Source organism: Rhinolophus sinicus, chromosome 1, assembly GCF_057876585.1.
Source record: "Rhinolophus sinicus isolate RSI-liver-muscle chromosome 1, RSI-T2T, whole genome shotgun sequence".
NCBI classification, from domain to species: Eukaryota; Metazoa; Chordata; class Mammalia; order Chiroptera; family Rhinolophidae; genus Rhinolophus; species Rhinolophus sinicus.
The window spans coordinates 175,280,771-175,300,959 of record NC_142501.1 but is presented as its reverse complement, the minus strand read 5'-3'; the positions used below and the strand labels follow the sequence as shown (position 1 = coordinate 175,300,959).

At 38.4% G+C, this 20,189-nt stretch overlaps 1 protein-coding gene across 8 annotated transcripts in view; it reads right to left on the bottom strand.

Annotated features, from left to right (window-relative positions):
• Positions 1 to 3,334: 3,334 nt before the first annotated feature.
• Positions 3,335 to 20,189, bottom strand: part of BMPR1B (bone morphogenetic protein receptor type 1B) — a 371,022-nt gene continuing 354,167 nt past the window's right edge. For all 8 annotated transcript variants that reach the window (XM_019741148.3, XM_074323317.2, XM_074323315.2 and 5 more), the window contains 3 exons: positions 12,740 to 12,915; positions 8,745 to 8,875; positions 3,335 to 7,224 (listed from right to left, as the gene is read on the bottom strand). In XM_019741148.3, coding sequence (XP_019596707.1) covers positions 7,099 to 7,224; positions 8,745 to 8,875; positions 12,740 to 12,915 — 433 coding nt within the window. In that variant the 3' untranslated portion in view covers positions 3,335 to 7,098. The remainder of the gene's footprint in view (positions 7,225 to 8,744; positions 8,876 to 12,739; positions 12,916 to 20,189) is intronic.

Sequence of the window (20,189 nt, the reverse complement as noted above, 5' to 3'; positions counted from 1 at the left end):
CCAGCAAATGCCACACAAACATGTTCACCTTGGTGCAGGACACCCGGCCCTCCCTGGGGGTGAGCAGGAGAAAGGCTCCAGGTGTGCAGCGGGAAGCAGCTAAGAAAGTGAGGTGGGGGAGCAAAGGCAGCCCTTCCTTAGTGAGAGAAGACAGTGGACCCTTGAACAAGATGGGTTTGAACTGTACATCCACTTCTATGTGGATTTTTTAAGAGTAAATACTGTAAACATATCTTTTCTTCTTATGATTTTCTTAGTAACATTTTCTTTTACCTAAATTACTTGATTATGAGACAGTATATAATACATACAACATACAAAGCATGTCAATTGACAGCTTATGCTACCGGTAAGGCTTCTGGTCAACAGTAGGCTATGAGTAGTTAAGTTCTGGGGAAGTCGTGGATTTTTTATTGTGCACTCACTGCTCCTAACCTTCACATTGTTCAAGGTTCAACTATACTTGGAGAACGTGCTCAGATGGGCTGCAACCAGCCCCCACTCCTAATCAGCCAGAATATTTGTGAACAATTGGACCAACACTAAGAAACTGCCCCCTCTTGGGGGCTGGGAGACAGTGACATAAGACTGATTCAAATCTGAGGTCACAAACTCAAATGTTTGTCAGGGCTAAGGAAGCAGTGACCATATGTAAACAAAAGGGAGAAGTGGCTGAACTAGAGAACTCAACTCCATCTGAAAGAACGGAAATTCAGTTAACACGTTGCGTACGGCGGGGTTTAAATCCCTCATACCCCTCTGTTATGGCAGGTTTTTAAAAGAACCTACTTTAAAATGCACTCTTCTCTTTAAAGCGTAAATGCTTCTATGTCATTTATTATTTTTCTATGGAATTTTTTAGGATTTACTCACCTATGATGTTAGTAATCCCTCCTGGTGTGATACTGCAGAAAGCAGCTTCCTTTGTTATTAACAAAACACAAATAATTCAATAAAATGTGCAAAGTAAAAAGAGTCAACAGTAAAAATGAGAATTCCCGTTATCCGTACACAACGTGTTAAAGAACAACAATACTTCAGAAAGAAAACACATGGTAGCACAGACTCAGTCCAATACCACCCAGTGACCTCTAATTTGGAGCTTTGGTAGCTGGGATTCCTGTTGGGAAAGCTGAACCTAGGAGAGCATGGAAACATTTTCAAAGTCAAGTCAGTGAGGGCTCCAACTGAAACCCGGTCCGAGTTGAGGTCATTGGCAAGTTCTGAGACTTGGCCACCCTCTGTGTCTCTCCATCTGTGCCAGTACGTGGACACCGTGCAAAGAACCTTCATTGATCCCAGAGGCCTCTGCAGCCTAATTAGTATCAGAATATAGGGTAGGAATATTTTGCAGAAATAACAGTCCTTCTGAGAGTGGGGTCATCTGTACCTCGTTGCTGTGACCGAAAGGAATTACCAAGCTTGCAACGTATACAATGGCCAGTGCCAAGAGAAGAACCTGTTCTTAGCTTGAATTACTACGTATCTGCCTTTAACTACCATGAAAGCCCACATAGTAGACAAGTTGGGTAAAAAGAGGGTGGGAGAGGTATACCCACAGCAACTCTGGCTTGTTTTAAATATTGCTCGTTTTATGTCCTATAAAACTAACGTCAGTAAGGAAAAGCAATATTTATGAGGACTTGCTGTGTGCCTGGCATGGGGCCTTCAATACTTCACATACTCACCTCCTTTGTTCCTAGTAAGAGCCCTACAAGGTGGGTATTTTTATCCCAATTTACAGGGGGTGGGGGAGATTGGAGCTCAGATTATGTAGGTACCTCCACAGAAATGAGAAAGTGAAAACCATGGGATGTGAGCCAGGTCAATCAGAATCCCAATGCTGGGATGACTTCTCTTGGCATAAGTGCAGCTGCCTGAACACAGCCAATCACACAAAAACTTTGGTGTCTAAGATGCAAGACTTCCTTTACTCTCCACGCCCAAACAATTCTAGATTTCCTCTCTCCTGATCCAGTCTCCAATGGATCCCCTCAAAACCAAACTTTCCACTCTGCCTGGCCTCCAGGATTCACAATCCATGGAAAAATAACCCTTTCCCTCTCCCTCTCCAGAGGGTTTTCTCCTCCCTCGGGACACTGTTTCAGGGGCAACAGCTATAGCCTCCATTCTTTCATATCCCAGGTACCTCACAGTTGGGATGAAGCATGGAATCTTTCTCATACTGTTCTGCTGCTTCCAAATCATTGCCCACTCCTTTGCACCTCTGTCCATCAGGCCCTACCAGCCTCTGTCTCTATTCTTCACCCCACACTGACTGCCCACCCATTCTCCTGTGGTTCTAGAGAATTTTGCCTCGCAATCTTCTCCTTAGACTGCCACCATCCTGCGGGGCTTCAAAACCCACAAAGACCAATCCAAGGCCTGCCTTCTGGGTTCCTTTTTCATCACCAGTTAATCTTGTTCACTAACTAAACACCACTCCGGTGATCACACCCTTAGTCTGTGCTTAGTCTCACTGCTTTCTCTTTGAATCTTCATTCTGACCACAGGAACTGCACCACCTCAACACCACCGGGGATCCCTGTTCTTTGACCCATATAGAGCTGCCTCCTCTAAAATCCCTTCTGTACTCGGGACCACGTCAGCCATCCCCTTGAGGGTGATATCTTTATTTTCCATGACCCTTGCTCCATATGCCTGATAAACCCCAACCCTGAATGAATCCAATTGTTGCAGTCTCCATGCCTACATTTGGGTTGCTGATAGCAAAATAAAATCATAAAACTACATAGAAAAGTGTCATTGTGAATTGATAATAACAGCTAATGTTTAGGAAGGGTTGAGTGCCTACCTCATGCATGGTACACAGATATTGCATTTCATCTTCAGAACACTCCATACAGCAAGTATCAGTATTACCCTCATCTTTAAGAAGAAGAACCTGAGTCTTCGAGAGGTCAAAACATGCTTATTGTCACTCACCTGAAGGAATGAGTGAGCCTGGAGTCACACACAGGCTGTCTGGTAGTCCAGAGGCCACACTCTCGGCCACTAAGCCACACATTATTATTCATCTCAATTGGGCCCTCGGTGTGGCCCATAACCATCTGGCTGTAATTTCCCATAGTAGAATTTTTAAACTTTCTCACCTCTCTTAAACCACTGACTTCCCTACCTTTCTCTCATTCTCAACAGATGACTGTACCTCCCAATTACAGAGAAAATAGAAGCCATCGGACCATTTTTCTTGCTCTCCTGTCACCAAATGTACAAGCTTACCTGCATCACTTTTCATGGCTGACTTCCCACCTGTTACAGTGCGATATTTTCAAAGACAGAAAAAAGGCACAACTATAAGATAACAGACATATTCTTTCCAAGGGCAGAATGAAACCGTTTTATTTGGGGGAATGTTCAAACAAAGCCATATACAATTTGTAACAAATACAATACAACTGTTTGTTCCCTAGTCCTGAATAATTACAGTATATACAAATTCAATAAGGCACTGGTTCCCCAAAAGAGCACAAATGAGTCTTCTTTTGAAAAAGACAACAAAACCCTTTATATACTGCCAACTCTTCTCCAAAAAAATATGGCATTCTTTTTTTTTAGTTTTTGTTTTATAACAGGAATCATAATTGCTAAATTAAATCACTTCTGATGCTATTTCTTTGATTTCCACTGCTATATGACTCAGTTTTCTAAGGAGATATAACTACAGAACGATTCAAGTTTAAAAATTGTACTTCTTTCAGTCTCTGTCCACCTACAAAGAAGAACCAGAACAGACCAACAACATAAAACACTGTAACTTCTAATGAATATGCATGACTCTAGGAACATAAAATTCAGTTGTTATTCAGTTCTTGCCATATCTGACTACACAACTGAAACAAAGAATTCCCTATAAATAAAGTCTTAGCATGTTTTCTAAGAAGCTTAATGTTTTGAGAATAGAAAGAATGGTCACTAGTGACTTTTGAGCGGGGCTTTCCAGGAAATCAAAGGCCTGTCACCTCACACACAATGTTCATAGCACTGTCACTTGTGATTTAACAATCTACACACTTTCATAAATAAATATTATGTTTCATTTAGTACTTTATCATCCATAATATTTTACTCTCTAATCCACAAAATGGAGTTGTGCCAGACTCCAAACTGAACATAATATTTATATATACATATATTTATATAATATATACACACATACATAAACTATAAACCTGAACATCTTAGCATACAAAACTTATATTAGCTAGCAACTAATATTTTACGATTCCTTTAGAGGGGAGCAACTAGCAGAAAATCTTAGTCTTTGAAATATTCCTGATAGTCAGAAATCAAGTACACTTTAATTTCCAGGTTCCCACTTACTCTATTGAAAGACAAAAAAATAATAATAATAAAATAAAGTTCACTTCTGAGCTACAAGAAATTCAAAAATCAAAACGGATTATTTGGAAGTGAGTAGGTAGTCTCTTTAAGGACAATTTAGTATTCTCTAAGTAAGCTGTATTTTGGTAAGACACAGAGAAAAATCTATTCATAAATAAATTCTAGTTTCACTGAAAGACTATAATAATTAAAAGTCTTCTGAAGTAGCTCAGGAATAATTTTTAAATGTTTGTAGTGAGTAAATCAAGTTGAGGATTAGAAAGTAAGCTATCGATTGTTCCAAAGCAACTAAACAAAATGATGTAGAAGAAATTTCCTTCCATTCTTCATTGGAACCAACATCTCCCTAGAAATCTAGTTTACTTTCAAATCATCACCTGGCCACAAAATATTCTGATTTGAAGTTATCCATGTATAAAACTTACCAAAAAAGAACATACATTTTTATCTAAGAGATAAGTCCAACCTCACTTAAATTTAGAGAAAGTCAAGAAACAAAAACATGTGCCCACTTAACCAGCATAAATGTTTACTTATTTGTTTGTAGATGATCTGATTAGAGACACTGAAGTTTCTCTCCACAGCTCAGAGGATCAGCACACTTAGTTCCAGCCACATATTCTTTCTGAGCTATCACAAAGAACACAACTTCACACAAGAGAAAAGGAACCTTTACACTGCTATTTTGGTTATTTAAATATCACCAAAAGCAGTATTCTGATTACAGTCATATTTGGAACCAACTGTTTTTAATCTTTGAAAAAAACAGAAATTGTATTCGTATTTAGGAATTAAGAAAATCTTCTATCTTTGTTGCAAACAAAATGTGGCTATGAAGCATTGGGAAGTGAATGCTGAATAGAGAACACTATTTCTTCTTATGATTTCCCCAAATGTAAGCACAGCTCACAACCACTCTCTGCTCTAGGATGTTTTCTGAATGAATAAGTCACCAGCTGCAAGCCTATTTCAGAAGTGAGGAAAACATTTTCTCATTTTTCATGCAGCTGTCAAATTTTCAAAAAACTTCCCTCCTTCAGTTACAAAGTGGTGAAAATGTGTTATAAAACACTGCCCCCTGGAGTGTTGTGGAAGGAACGCCTTTTTTAAAAAGGCCAAAGGGAAGTACTTCTGAATTCGTTATTGAACACTACAGAATTTCTAAGAAGCAAAAGAAAAACCGTAGTAAGGAAATGTAAATGAATAAAGGTGAGAGGGATGTGTACAATTTTAAATTATATGTTCCTGTTGCTAAGGCATATTGGCTCTGTTAACGATTTGACATATGTTGTTCAAAAGTTAAAACCCCATAGAAATGAGTAGGTGAAGAGATGTTTTGCACAAGTGCCTCAAAATATATAAAAATAATAAATTAAAAAGTGAATTGAACATCATGAGAATAAAATAAAATAAATTGAGCTAGCATTCCTAAGATGTGAAATTATCACTTAAGATGTCCATACTCGAGTCATATCTACTCTAGAATAATAAATCACAGCAGCCATACGTAATATTTTGTGGCCTCCACTGACTCTCCTCTGTTATCCCATTTGGAGTTTATATTTATCTATTTTTAAATTAAAATTTAGTTAGATTAACCTCACATATGCTTCCTTCCATTAATTCAGACACAAAAGAGACAATAACAAATGAAACCAGCTTTATCTATACAAAGTAAACTGCATACTTTTCCCCTTGTGCTTCTGAGATTGGCTCTTCTGAATATATAAGAAACAAGCCACCCACCTTCATCCTCTTCTTTACGGACACGGTCTTCTTACAACACGTGAGCAAATTATCTCTATTTTAAAATGTCTTGTCTTCAACATAACTGATGGCAATTTTATTTAATGTTGACCCTTTCATTTAAGAGATCAAAAGCATGTATGGGTCAGTTCTCTGCACTTAAAAAAAGAGCTTTGTTTGTGTTTAATGAAAAAGAAGGGATTTTACCATGAAAGATATGCCTAACAGAATCAGAAACACAAAGTAGTTCCGAAGAATAACATGGACACTTACTTCTAACAGAGTCACATAAAATCTTCATTTGTTCCATATCATCTGAAGCTGCAAAAGGTCTCCTGCAGGAACCCCAAAATGTGGTCCCAGACAGGTGGTGTTTGTATCCAGGTGCATTCACATTGCTGTGGTAACCAGCCCCCAGTGCAGGGCTGGCCAAAGTGGTCTGAGGAGGCAGGGGCAGGGCTTTTTCAGATTAGTTCCATTCTGTGTTATCCAACTTCACAGACTGTCTTTTGGTTTGTAGAGTGCAACAGGATTTTACCAATGAAAACACACATATCTTAATTTATCTTCCAGCAGAATTTCTGGGAAGAATTTTCTTTGTTATTATTTAAACTATAATAGTATAAACCTTAAAAACATCTAAATTATTTTTTTTTTTTTTTGGCAAAATTAAAGCATCTTTTGAAAAGAAAAAAAAAAATAGGCAATCCCAAAATACAGGGCTTTCTTAGAAAGCAACATGCATCATATCTTGAACAAGTTACCCGAGCGGTTTCTCCCTCCTACAAACAGACACGATGACTCTGTGTTTCTGGGAACTTCTCTGTCTTTGTCCAGGCTGCTGCCTGAGAGGTGAGGCTGAACCCACTGGGAAGCAGGACTACGTTCAAGGATTGTACCGTGGATGCTTCTGGAACATCTTTAGTTCTGCCCACAAACAGGGTATCTATTGGCTTTCTCCAGTGGTGCTTATTTTTCCCCCTCAAATCACAGTTTAATATCCTGGGACTCTGACATTTTGGCAAGTGTTTTCTTAACACGCAGGGCTGTCAGTCTCGATGCAGGATTGTGAGCCCAGCATTCCGTCATGAGCTTCCCCATCTGCCTCAGACACTGCAGGAAAGGAAGGGGAAATCGAGGGTAACATTAGAGAATTGTGTTTGTTATCGGCAAGGCTGGCACTTGATATCTGGCTTTTCGTTTGCGGTTTCTGAGGTTTGAATATATTTTTTAAAGATACGTTTTAAACCATGTAGATAAAATTTCATAAATTTTCTTTGTCATGCAAATTTTCAATGACCAAAACAGATTGTCTCAGCTTCCTTCTGATGGGACCAGGGAGGTGGTTTTGCTGATTGTAGAAGAGTCAGTATTAAAGTCAGTATCTTTGAAGTCAGTATTAAATAAACACAAAAATACCTAGGGAGTCTGTATTCCACTCCACACTCCCAGATTGTTTCTAACACTTGATAAGCTTATATTTTTTTAAATCTAATTTCATACTATTCAAACACACATAGTTATTCCTAAATCACAGGTATCTGCTACAATAACAGCATCACACGGCCACATTTAACAAGATTAATGACCTGTGCAGAGCCTTGTTGAAACTTTCTCCTGTGTTCTCCCGTGGTACATCAATTATTGGTCTTTATGTTGAAAAGCATAATTTCACTTCACTAGAAATCCTCAGTGAAGGAACGTGGGGTAATACCAGTGCCCATAACCACCTTCAAAATAATATAACTCCAGCATCAGATAAAGTTTTCTGCACAGCTCATTGGAAAACATGCATTATTTAGAACGAACCAAAGGTTCTTTTTAAATGTATTTAACACTGAAGAATTAGTTTATAAACAGTTTTCTGTCCATTTGTTTGCAGTGGCTTTGGTCCATGTTTGATGAGTCTTCTCCCCTCCCCCTGGAATGCTTCAAACTCATCTCTGAATGTTCCAGCCTGTCAGAGCACTCCCGGATTTGGGTGAGTTTACAAGCTTCTGGGATGGATGGACAGAATGTGGAGCAGACGAATCAGGAAAGGCAAGGCCTGCCCCACTCATTTCCTCCATCTGAACAGCTGCTTTGCAGACGTAGTTAGGTTTTACAATCATATCATGACAACCTAGCTGCATGTGGATTCGTGCTAATGGTATCTCACCATCTTATTAACAAAGATGCACAGCCCACTCAGGCATCTCAACCAGTATCACTTCTGTGCATAGACAACTGGATTTTTCAGAAGCCTATATTTTCTTTCATTAAAATGAGAGAATGTTGTGTGTGCATTTGTCGTGAAGAAAATTCATGATGCTTTAGAAACACATACACAGAAAAATAATAGCCTTTATGAAAATGTCAGGACATCACAAATAAATGCAACAATGTTATCTGCTATGCAGGCTAAATGTTAAGCCACTTCAATATATTTCGGAAGTGGCCAAATCAAATTAGAAAAAAGGAACAAGTCATTTATCATACTACACTTAGCTCCATATAAATCACTGGAGTGAGGCACCAGGACCATCCCCATCCAAACAAAGAAGAAGAATTCCTATAATGAGTGTTTGGAGATTGGGCAAAAAGAGAAAAATCTATTTTGAGGTTGGTTACCACATAGTTAGTTCAGGCCTTACCTCATCGCTACTCCACCGGTTGGGGAATGATGGACGTAACTTCTTGATGCACACAATCTCTCTCATGTCCTCATAGGAGGGGTCACTGGGCACGAGATCATGGTAGGGGAGCTGGTATTCTTCCACTATACCTGAAAATAGGGTGCCAGTATTACTTTTTTCCATGAAGTAGAAAGAAAAAATCTAGCATACAAACTGTGCTCAAAGAAAAGTTCTGTCAGTACTAAAGACAAATTCAGGATGAAAAATAGCAAACTAAATCTTGAAAAACTGTGCCCCAATGATAATTTAATTTTTAAAATGACTAGAAAGCCTAATGAAGCATCTTATTGTAGGTCTTCAAGCCTTTTTTCTAATTTCCAAAAGCTAAGTAAGACAAGCATCTCCACGTGATTGCCAATTTTATAAAAGCTCTTGCGTGCTAAATTAAAAACAAATCTATATTAAATCTCAACACAAATTTGGCAGACACAGCCCCAACTCATACTGCATAATATGTGATTGTTTCTATTACTGCAGTATGAGATTGTGAATTTCATAATAAATTTGGCAGTGTGTTGTACTTGAACAAAATGTCAGATTTACATTTTTTTCTGCTTAATCATTAAGAATGTGTTTTTGCACATTTCAAATTTGGAAAATTACACACACCTAAAAATATTAACCATGATTTTTGAGGCATGAAGACTGTCTAATTTTTATTTTCTTCTTTAAATTTTGTGTACTTATCCGAACTTTCTATAAGGAGTACATTAATCTTAGAAAAAATATATATATATTTATTGTTAAATGAAGGCTTACGAAACACAAATCGATGTCATTTTTAGGGAAATGGCACTTATCACGCTAAATTTTATCTCATTTTTCCTGTATCTAATTTCTACCCTTTTCCTATTGTTAAAACACAGGCTACTTGTGTCTTTGATCTTCAGAGGATGCTGCTCTGAATAGTGTCACTGGAGTACCCTTACTCCCTGTCCTAAATCACCTTTTATAGAAATGTCACTGCTTTTTACCTGAACAAGATGACACCATCAGGTTGGCAGATTATCCAAGTATCACTGGGGATAAATTCCTTGGGGATCTACTCTGACAAAATCTGGCATCTCTAGTATGCCCTTCAAAAAGTAAACTCAAACACATGTATGATCATAAAGGACCAGAAGGTTCAACAGTTTTCTTAGACCACTCCAACTCACCATGTAGTCTGTCCCCTGCTGAGACCGTACAGCATAAATTATATGTATTATCTACATTAACATTTCCTTCCATTGTGTTTCCTCTCTATATGAGGTAATAGAAGCACAGGGTCTAACACACGGGAGATGCTCACTTCATTTCAGATCTTCCTCCCTTTCTGATTCTCAGGACAATGGTTATGCACACATCTTGAGAGCAAGGACTGTGTCTATCTTGCTCACCTCATATTTTCTCAGTGCCTAATGTTGGTGCCACTGCTGAGCTGGATTGATGAATGCACACTGGGATAGGTGTGTATACTACAAAAGACACAGAGCCAATTACATAAAACTATGACTTAATCAAAGTCTGTGTTCAAACTATAGGCCTTATTCCTTTCTCCTTATCATGCAACTGCGATATCAGAATGTCCATATTAGCTGCCATTTAATTGTTTCTGAAACCTCAAAATGTTCTCTCTTTTCCTTCCCAAATCTGAAAGGCCTACCTGGATGTGTCCAATTCACCCCCAAGTACCAGGACTAGAAAGACTAGCCTCAAACTTCCAAAATCTTCATAAAGGAAAATGTTGGAGAATAGAATTTTGTGTGCTTTGCCACTTTGGGAAAAACAAACAAAAACAAAACAAACAAACAAACAAAACTCATTTGTTGAGAGTCTACTCTACACTAGGCATGGAGGTAGGTATGCTATATATCCTTTTTTTCATTATTATTATTAAAGCATAGTTGACATACAATATTACATTAGTTTCAGGTATACATAGTGATTTGACATTTATATACCGTATTAAATTCTTACAAGCACATTTATGAGACAGCATTACAGATGAGGAAACTTGGTTTTGAGGGATTAAGGAACTAGCCCAAGGCCATACAGTTTGTATGGGTAGAGCTGGGAATTTCACATCTCTGACAAATGTATGACAATCTCATAGAGATAAGGTAATAGTTTAGTGTCTCTCAAGTCTCCAGAGGCAAAGATAGCCCTAGTAATACCTCAGCTTGGTTTTAAGCTGAGAATCATTTCTCCTATATTCTGGCTCACAGATTTTCAAATATAGGCTTCTTGTGGTCCTATTTGCTTTAGATATCAAGAAAAAAATAATTACAAAAGAAATATTGTACTCTACTGCTCCTATAAACCTATCTTAAATAAGTATAAACATACTATTCAAAGAAAGGTCATCTACTCTTTATAAAACATGAAATAAAGGCATAGGCAATTAATTTATACCATGGTTACTTCTTTTCTTTTTCATAATCATGATGGGAGATATATTCAATATCTGGCTATGAAAAATTTCCTACATTAACTTTCCTCTTGGACAAAAAGAGTTGTCTCACTTTAGAGAGAATATGTTCTATTTTAAATGAAATTTATGAGAGGCTCAAAATTCCCAGAGTGTTTAGAATGCACATTGTATCACTGAAGATGATCTTCCTACAAAGTGTGAATGCCTATTGATTAGGTGTTTCTCCTTATGTTTAAATAAGTTAAGGCTCTACCAACCAAAATGAAAATTTAGAATAACAGCTAATATGTAATAAGTGCTACTTATGGTCAGGCAGTTTTAATTCTCTTTACAGTCATTGAAACCTCACAACTGTCTTAGGTTGATATAATTTACCTCCTTCTTAAGGATGAGAAAACTGCACAAAGAAAAGTTTAATAACTTGTGACAGGTTCACAGAAAATAAACGGCAGGTCCAAAAACAAATGCCAGCCCTAGCTAAGTTTCCAGGAAAGTGAGTTTAACTGGCCACCATGAGGAGGAGCAGCAGCATCAGGGTTTCTTAACAAGCACAACCATCAGTAGAATCATACACAGGGTACTTGATACTAAAGAGCCTAGAGTCTACTCAAAGACAGATTACATAGCAATAAGCAAATACTACAAGCAATACCACCTCTGAATACAGAGGGTGCCGAACAAAGTATAAACATTTTAAGGAAGGAAAAAACTGTACTAAAATTGTAATACTTAATATATACCGATAACCCAAGATAAATAAAAGTCACGTTTGACTTCTGCAATTACAAGGAGTGCTCAAAGTGGTTACCATCAGCGTCCAGACACTTCTGATTATGGCGAATTACTGCTTGAGCAACGTTGACCAAAGTGTCCACTTGTATACACAATTTTTTGGCACTCCCTGGTATTTAAGGATGTCTTCTTATTTAGTTAGTCTTATTAGGGAATCCTTATGTTTGTATAAAAATTATCATGACCAATAATAATATTCTTATGCTTAATTTCCTTTTGATATAAACTGATGTTTCCAAACTGTTTTATGAGGAAGTTTTAAAGAAAGTCAAAGAAGTAGGTGAATTAAAAAAATGGGTGTCCCAGCCCACATGTACATCTCTGACTTTACCTGCACAGAGAAGATGCAGGAAATAGGGGACTGAAGTTGGGGATGGGGCCCAGAAGGTTGCTAATAAGAAGCTGGAAGGGGTGGGAAAGGGGGTTGACCTGATGGAGCAACTGCTGGAGAAAGAGATCAAGGGAGAAATGAAAGAGTACATACAGTAGAAGGGGGTGAGCTTTGAAAAGGCAAAAGAAGTTGACAATGTGTCTAAAAGAGATTCCTCAGTAGAAGGCGGAGGGAAGGAGGCTATTAAAGACCATTCTAAAATGTGAAATATCATTTCCTGGGAGGATTGTGGCTGTATCAATAAAAAATAAAGGGAAAAAGAAAAGAAAATCTGCTTGTTGTGGACAATATGATAACTCGGACTTCTGACCAGAACGAAGGATTGGTATCCGCTTTAGCAGAATCACTGTTACTTACCTCCTGATACACATCTCCTAGCCACCTCCCAAAGGATGAGTCCAAAGCTGTACATGTCAGCCATGATGTAAGACTGGAAGTGATTTCTATTCAAGCTCTCATCCAACACTTCTGGAGGCATATAGCGTTTGGTGCCAACTCGAGTGTTGGGTGGTATGTCAACTTCATTTGTATCACTAAGAAAAAAGTAAAACAGCACTATCAGCATTAAAGAGGACCAAAAAATGACAAGTCAATGGAATTGATTCCTGAACCAAGGCTTTAGTGAAAGGTAGAGAAGGATATATCCCTTCAGGGAATAACATTCCCTTGAAAAGATGTCTTGCTAGAAGTTATACTAAATATTCACAAGTAAAAACCCAATGAAGATGACATGAAATCAGAATGAAGCTGCAACATATAAGACTGCATGACCACTAGATTAAATGTAAAGTCAAAATAATTGCTAAATATCTATTAAACGTGCATATACCACTTTAGATTGTTAGAGACAATATTTTTTAAGCCAAGTGTTGTGAGGCCTTAAGATCTACAAACACATAAAAAGGGTGGTGGGGGGGAGGACCAACAGATTTGCAAACGTTTTACTTTGATAAGCAGGGACCTATAAATAAAGCTTTCTACTATCACTATTATTTTGTAAATCAACAAATATTTTTAATAAAAGAAGGAAAGGAATGATTGAATACAGTATCTTTAGCTTTATGGAAATTCCACAACAGGATCCATTTGTTATTACTTCCCATAGACTGGGAGGAAATTCATGATGGATGGACACCGATCTGCAGACTGGCACTTGAGAACCACTGCCTCAGTGCCGTGAGCGGGAGCTGGAGTTCCGAAGCCATGTCTCAAAGAGGGTGAACTACCATCGCTTGCTAGGTTGACAATTAAAGATGAGATGTGTAAAATCGCTGCCAGCACAGAACTAAGCACAGTGGAAGGTGAATGAGGACTACCGCATTAGAAACTAGTAGAACTAAGAAGAAGAGCAATAAACCTCACTTTTGATGGATGAAGAAACTATGAAACAGAAAAGCTACAAAAACTCTATTATTAAACTGAAGTTTGTGGAAAATCTTGCATAAACCTTCCTATCTCCTGATTCCTAAGAACGTGTCTGTCGGTTTTTCTTTTCTTCACACTCATTGACTCTCAAGCATTTACAAGCTTTTTCCTCCTCAACATTGAAAAGAGTCAGGCAGATAGACAATCACCTTTTATCATGCTGAGTCATAGACAAATACTGAATTTACCAAAACACTGGTGGCTTGTGGGGAGGGGGGGAACAACCCGCTGGGTTTGATCTTATTGCCTCAATCTCTGTCTTTTAAAACATAAAATATGTAGCATCATTTAGGAAAACTTAAAGGGTAGCAAATGTCCCTCTATATCTCAAAACTGTTTACATTTACTAAAACTTAACAAATGTAAAGCATCTTTCTTAGAACCTTTTAAAATTCATTTCTGGTTAAAATCCTTAATCTAACCTAAAGCTATTGTAGCAGACGAGTCACCAGTGTACTCATCAGTCCCCTTGTGATTTCTAGGAGCTATGACTTTGAAGGAGCCTATTTTCTTAAAATAAAAGTTAACATGTAAAATTTTTTTAAATGAAAAACACTAAACAGCTGGTATTCCTGACCACCTGCAAATGTAAGTCTTAGTATTCTGGGCTCTTTTCTGACTAGGAAAAGAGGTTAAAACATGACTTCTTAATATTTATCCACATGGTATAATAGAAAAATGTCATCTGTGTACCTAAATCGCAAATGGTAAGAAAGGAAAAGGAGCTATGAAGAGGCTTAATGATAAACTGGAAAATATCAGGTTTAAAAGATGCTACAAAAGCTCCACCTTCAAATATAAAGTAAGTTCTCTCCTCCTCTTCTACCAACTGAGGACACCTCTCCTGTGAACACACAGTGGCTATTTCATTAATGTGTTGCACGCATGTTAGAATTTATAATTTTGAGTCATTAGAGAAAGACAGTGGTGTCCCCAGGTAGGGGGTCTGCAGGTGGCAAGAAGCTGGTAAAGAGCCTAAATTATATTTCAGAACATGTAGTGGGGAAGGAAATCAAGAACAGTCTCAGCATGGGTCTTACAGGAGCGCATTTAGATCAAAGAGATATCAACTGATCACAGTTGATAAAAGATTTTAGGCAATTCCTTTCCATTCATACGCTTAGCTCCTTAATGTTTTGTTTGGACCTGGGAGGTCAGACAGAGCTAACGGAATATGTAATATCGAAACATCCATCAGAAAACTGAAAGGTAACTGTTACCTAATGATAGAATTATGATTTGTGATGGCCAAACTATATATATATCGCAATACTATACTCTCATTTTCTCAAACACTGAAAAACACACATTCAAGGATTTTTATTTCGTCCATCAAACTCCCCCAAAACAGCTCCTTACACAAGCCAAGAATACTCAGCACTGCTATCCCTGTCCATCTTGTTTTCTGCCCGCTAGGTGTTTTACCTCACAATACCTGAATAAATATCCTCATCTTGTAGTATTTGAATAAATATCTGTCTTCCTGCCTAAGGCTGTAACTTCTTCTCAGCCCTGAATATCTGTCATGACCATGTGGTATGTCCCTGAAGAGTACAGCCCCAGTCTGTCTCCACTAATAGTGCTTTGCACATGGTAGGTAAACAATACACTTTAAATGAAAAAAAGGAAAATAATCTGTTTACAGTAAACTTCACTTTGGATAATTTAAATAGAAATGTAAAAATCTCTATTATGTATAGCTCATAAAATGAGACATTACTGATATTGAGGAGAATAAATAGAATTTTGTTAGGCAAATTAATTTTGCAAAAGATGACTATTAACCTAATAGCAAACACTTTAGCACTACATTTAAACAGCAAACATGCTAATTATAAGTAATTTATGTCTGATATTATAAAGTGTCAGATCCTCCAACACACAGAGCTCTGCCCCTTCTTCCCTTGGGAGTGTTTCTCTACTTGAAAGTAATTAAACTACATTTCTCTCTCAGCTTTTCAGAAACATCATCTTACCTGTCCCAAATATGGGCAGAGAAAAATTGAGGTCGGTAGTCTTCAAGGCCACAAACAGAAATTAAAGTGAATGAACGCCAGGGCACCACAAATAAAGGAAGAAAAAGAGACAGGAACTAGAGTCTGACGGCACAGACGTGTAAGAATAGGGTATGGAGTAAGGCAGAACATCGCCAAGGAGAAATAAGGAAGCAGAAAAGGTCAGCGCGCTTTCAGCTTTCTCTGGCTTTCTTTTCCACGGAGGGGCAAGGTGGAGTGAGAAATAAGGCTGGCAAAAAAGATGGATACACACAAAGGGCAGAGTCGGAAAAAAGAACTCCAAACCCACAACATAGCCACTGCATTGGCTACTATATAGATATAGATATAGATATAGATATAGATATAGATATAGATATAGATATATGAATATATGTAGTCAAATTATAAAATCATATACAGGAAAGATAAATACCAACTTCAGGGTACTGGTTACTTCTGGAGGGATACAGGGGGATGAAAAAAAGGAGAAGAATTCGACATTGTATTTCTTTTAAAAAGAAAGACCAGATAAAATAAGGCAAATTGGTAACATTTGTTATTATGTTAAAGTATCACGAGTGGCTCAATATTTTTATACTTTTCTGTATGTTTAAAATATAATTAAATACATTAAAAATAAAAAGAACTCAGCAGGATAAGTAACAAGGACAATGTACATTTCAACGATGAACGCATAAGGTATGAAAATTAAAAATCGTCTAAATAAACTAGACAAAATTACAAACGTGAGTGTCCACCAGGGAGAACTGAAAATATTCCATCAAAACTGTGGGTGCTGCATTCACTACAGATGAAATGTGATCTCTCTTCTCCTTTCTCATGGAAAAGTATTGGAAATATTTGCACACAGGGGTCCTGATTGAAGAAATGAGTAGAGAATTACAGGGGTATTTGTATCCATTTGTGTTTTTATAATTAGTGCTTCCACTTGTCCCTGTTAATATGAGTACCACAGACTTAAGTAGAACTGGAAGAAAATAAACATACAATTTGAACAAAATAAAATCAATTGACGGATGTCAAGTAAATTCCTCCTCTCCAGGGAAAATAAAAAAATTCTTTTGTTTTAGAATCACACTTTAATGGGTAATTTTCTTTGAGAATTTTAGCGACCGACAGTAGAGCGGGAACAAATAAAACAAAAATGTCTAGAATTTTCTGAGTAAAAAAGGAAGAGCAACTTGGGAGGTTGAGGGTTAAGGGCCAAGTCAACTAGGGAAAAAGGGGGGAGGGTCTCCTGTCTGGCCTAGAGTCATGACAAGATGTTAACCCTCTGCAGAGAAAAAAATAAAAAATCAGAAAACACATTCTGGTAGCACAAAGCCTATAACTAAATTTTATGCAATAACCTGTAACACATCCTAGTAAAGATGTCTTCGACCTTGAGCTGATGGTGTTTTTGGGCGAAAAGGGCCAGCAGCTACATCATGTGGAAAAGGTATAAGAAATACCGGAGGCATGAGGCTGATAAGGCAGAGAGGAAAACAAGTTCTTTAGGATGCACAGATTCGCTGAATGATGCTGAGCTCCCTACTGTATTAGGCAGGAGTGAGGATGACAACATCTAATTTATTTGGATTTTAAAATGCAAGGTGCCCTCAGCTAGGATTGCATAAAGAGGCATGAATACAAAGTTCATATTTCAGACCAAAGCCCCCTGGAAGACAGCAGTATGATACAGGAACGCCAGGTGGTGCAGTAAGAGGTCTGCACTGGCGACCCAAAGGCCTCCAAGGTGTGTGCACACTTTGAGAGGCGCTTCTCACCCAGGACGACACACAGGTGAGAGCTCTCCAGGCAGCTGCTTCAAGCAGGGGGAAGGGAACAAAGACTTGGGCCCTATGAAACAAAGAGAGGCACAGGGGAGGAAAAGATACAAAACGAAGATATTCCTCTTCTCTTCTGCAGGTGCCAGGGAGGGGCTGACAACAGAGGGGATGGAGAAGGCAATGCACCCACTGGGAGATGTATGTTCGCACTGACATTGTTTAGAACTTGGGCATACGGTGCTCAGTGCAGTCGAGTTTCATGTCCACAGACAGTGCACCATGTAACTGCCTGCGAGGTCCCCTTCCATCCGGTACTGGGGCCTGGAGAGGTGGGTGCACCATTGGTTTCACAGGCATGGAGGGAGGGAATCAGAGAACTCCTGTTGGTGCAGAGAGGCTGCAAGTGAAGCCTCCAGCTAGGATCCTGAATATGCTGGCCTCAGGGGAGCAGGGTATGCCTTACACCCTCAGCACCATGCACTGGATGATGGGCAGGCAAAAGATTTTTATACTGGTGGCAGAGAATTAAACGGGGTTTTAAAAACACAGTATCTGTTTTAACCTTGTTTTATATTCAATATTTTCCATATTAATTAAGCTTCTTAATTATATATCCATAGCAGGAATTCTTACAAGTGTTATGTAAAGGAAAAAGCCACTGAGTGGTTCAGCACAGTGGACATTCCCACTGTACCATCAACTGTAGGGAGAGGAAACTTTCTGAAAGTCACATGCAGAGCCCGCTGTGGCCATGACAGCCAGCATGCAGATGGCACTGCCAGCCCCAACAAGGTGGCTCTACCTCACTGAGCCCTTGGGCACATGCGGGGGTCTTCTGCTGGATGCCTAAACCAGAGAGGAATGGGGAGAGAGGGAGAAAGGGGATAAAAAGGTAACAGAAAAAGAGGAGAAGCAAACATTTTACACCCTTAATCATCTAAAAGCTTTTTAAAACGTAGGAACTGAACTTTTAAGAACAGTGAAAGAAGGAGGGGGGCAAAAGATATGTGAGGGAGGCCATTGGTTTGCTAGAGGTTTACAACTGGTGTTTGAAATCAACCACACATGACATAGGCTGGAGAATATTAAATCAGTTCCTAGAAAGACTACCAAAGCAAACAATTCCCAAGAGTCTTTAGAAGAAGAGGCTATGCAGGTTTCTTTGTGTTTCCTGGAGCATCTTATAAGTAGCTATGGAAGTGATTTGCTTGCACTGAATTCTGCCCAGTCAGATGTTAACCAAAGAAGAGAGTTTCCTGCTGCACTTTTCAACAGGATTCATTGTTTTTATGATTAAATCCTGACATATCTCAGGCTTTCTCAGACACAGAACTTCAGAACTGAAAACTCTTCAACAGAAGGTGGATGTGGCTGCAGAAACTTTGACAGGGAGGGCTGACTCAGTCATTAATTAGCTTAGTTCTGTGACTTTGGCAAGTCATTTAGCCATGTCACTTTTCTCAAAAAAAAAAAAAAAAAAACAAAAAAACCCACTAAGTATACAAATCAGACATGGTGCTAAAAATAGCAACATCTGAGGAAATTTAGTGCCCTCTGGGCTAGGCCACTCTGTCTCCTTTGCACTCAGGCAATTTTGCACTTGACAATCACCAATTGGGAGATCTGGGTTATAGCCCACTCTTCATTGTAAGATTTCTATTTAAAATGTAATACCTGAGAGGCCTAAGACAGGATTTATTTTCCCCCTAAGAAAACAGGGAACATTTATTATTCTGACACTGAAGTACCAGAGGGGTTGCTTGATCTTCTAGAGTAAAAAGTGAAAAGCTTTGTTAAGTTCCTTCAAGGGATTTCACGTGTTATTGTTTTCTCCTCCCAAAGAGAGATTTGGGGTAATGGTAATGTGTGCCAGGCATCACCTGGATTAAATCTCTGTTGGACAGGAAATGCATCAGCACTTACACCATTTCCCAGAGAGTGTGTGAAGAAACCAATACAGGATTAAACAACAACAAAAAAAAGCGTGTGAGCAGGAAATCTCTAAAGCATAGTCTGCTATCTCCGTGCCACTCAACTTCCCTGGGAACCTCCCACAGATGACTTAAGAGCCTGAGAGAACACTTACCATGTAGAAACCATGGTAAAGATTAAGTTCTCACAGGAAGGTCACATAAGAAGTCTGAGAACTCAAGACTGGGTTAGCTGTGACCCCATTTGTAATGAAAGGCTCTAACTATTTGCATGTGTATACATGTACAGACACACCGCCACAAAATATGAAAGTCAGGAAGAGAGTAGAAGCCAAAGAAACAGAAAGCAAGGTTTTAAAGTAAGGCTCAAAAATTGAGAAGAACCAAGTTCGTTTGAAACATAGAAAATAAAAATATGAAAAAGACATCTGAAATTAACAAACACAACCTCCGTTTAATGGAAGAGAAAACTGAGGCCCAGAACAGTAAACGGTTCCAGAATTACTCTTTAGCCATATGAAATCTGTGCATCCTATAGCCATCAGTTGTACATCTGAGCCAGTATCCTCAGATCTTTACTCTTTTAATGAACTGGTCTTTTTTGCCAAATAAATCTCTGCATTATCCCTTAAAGTACTCCCCTCCATTTCCTAGAATCAGGGTT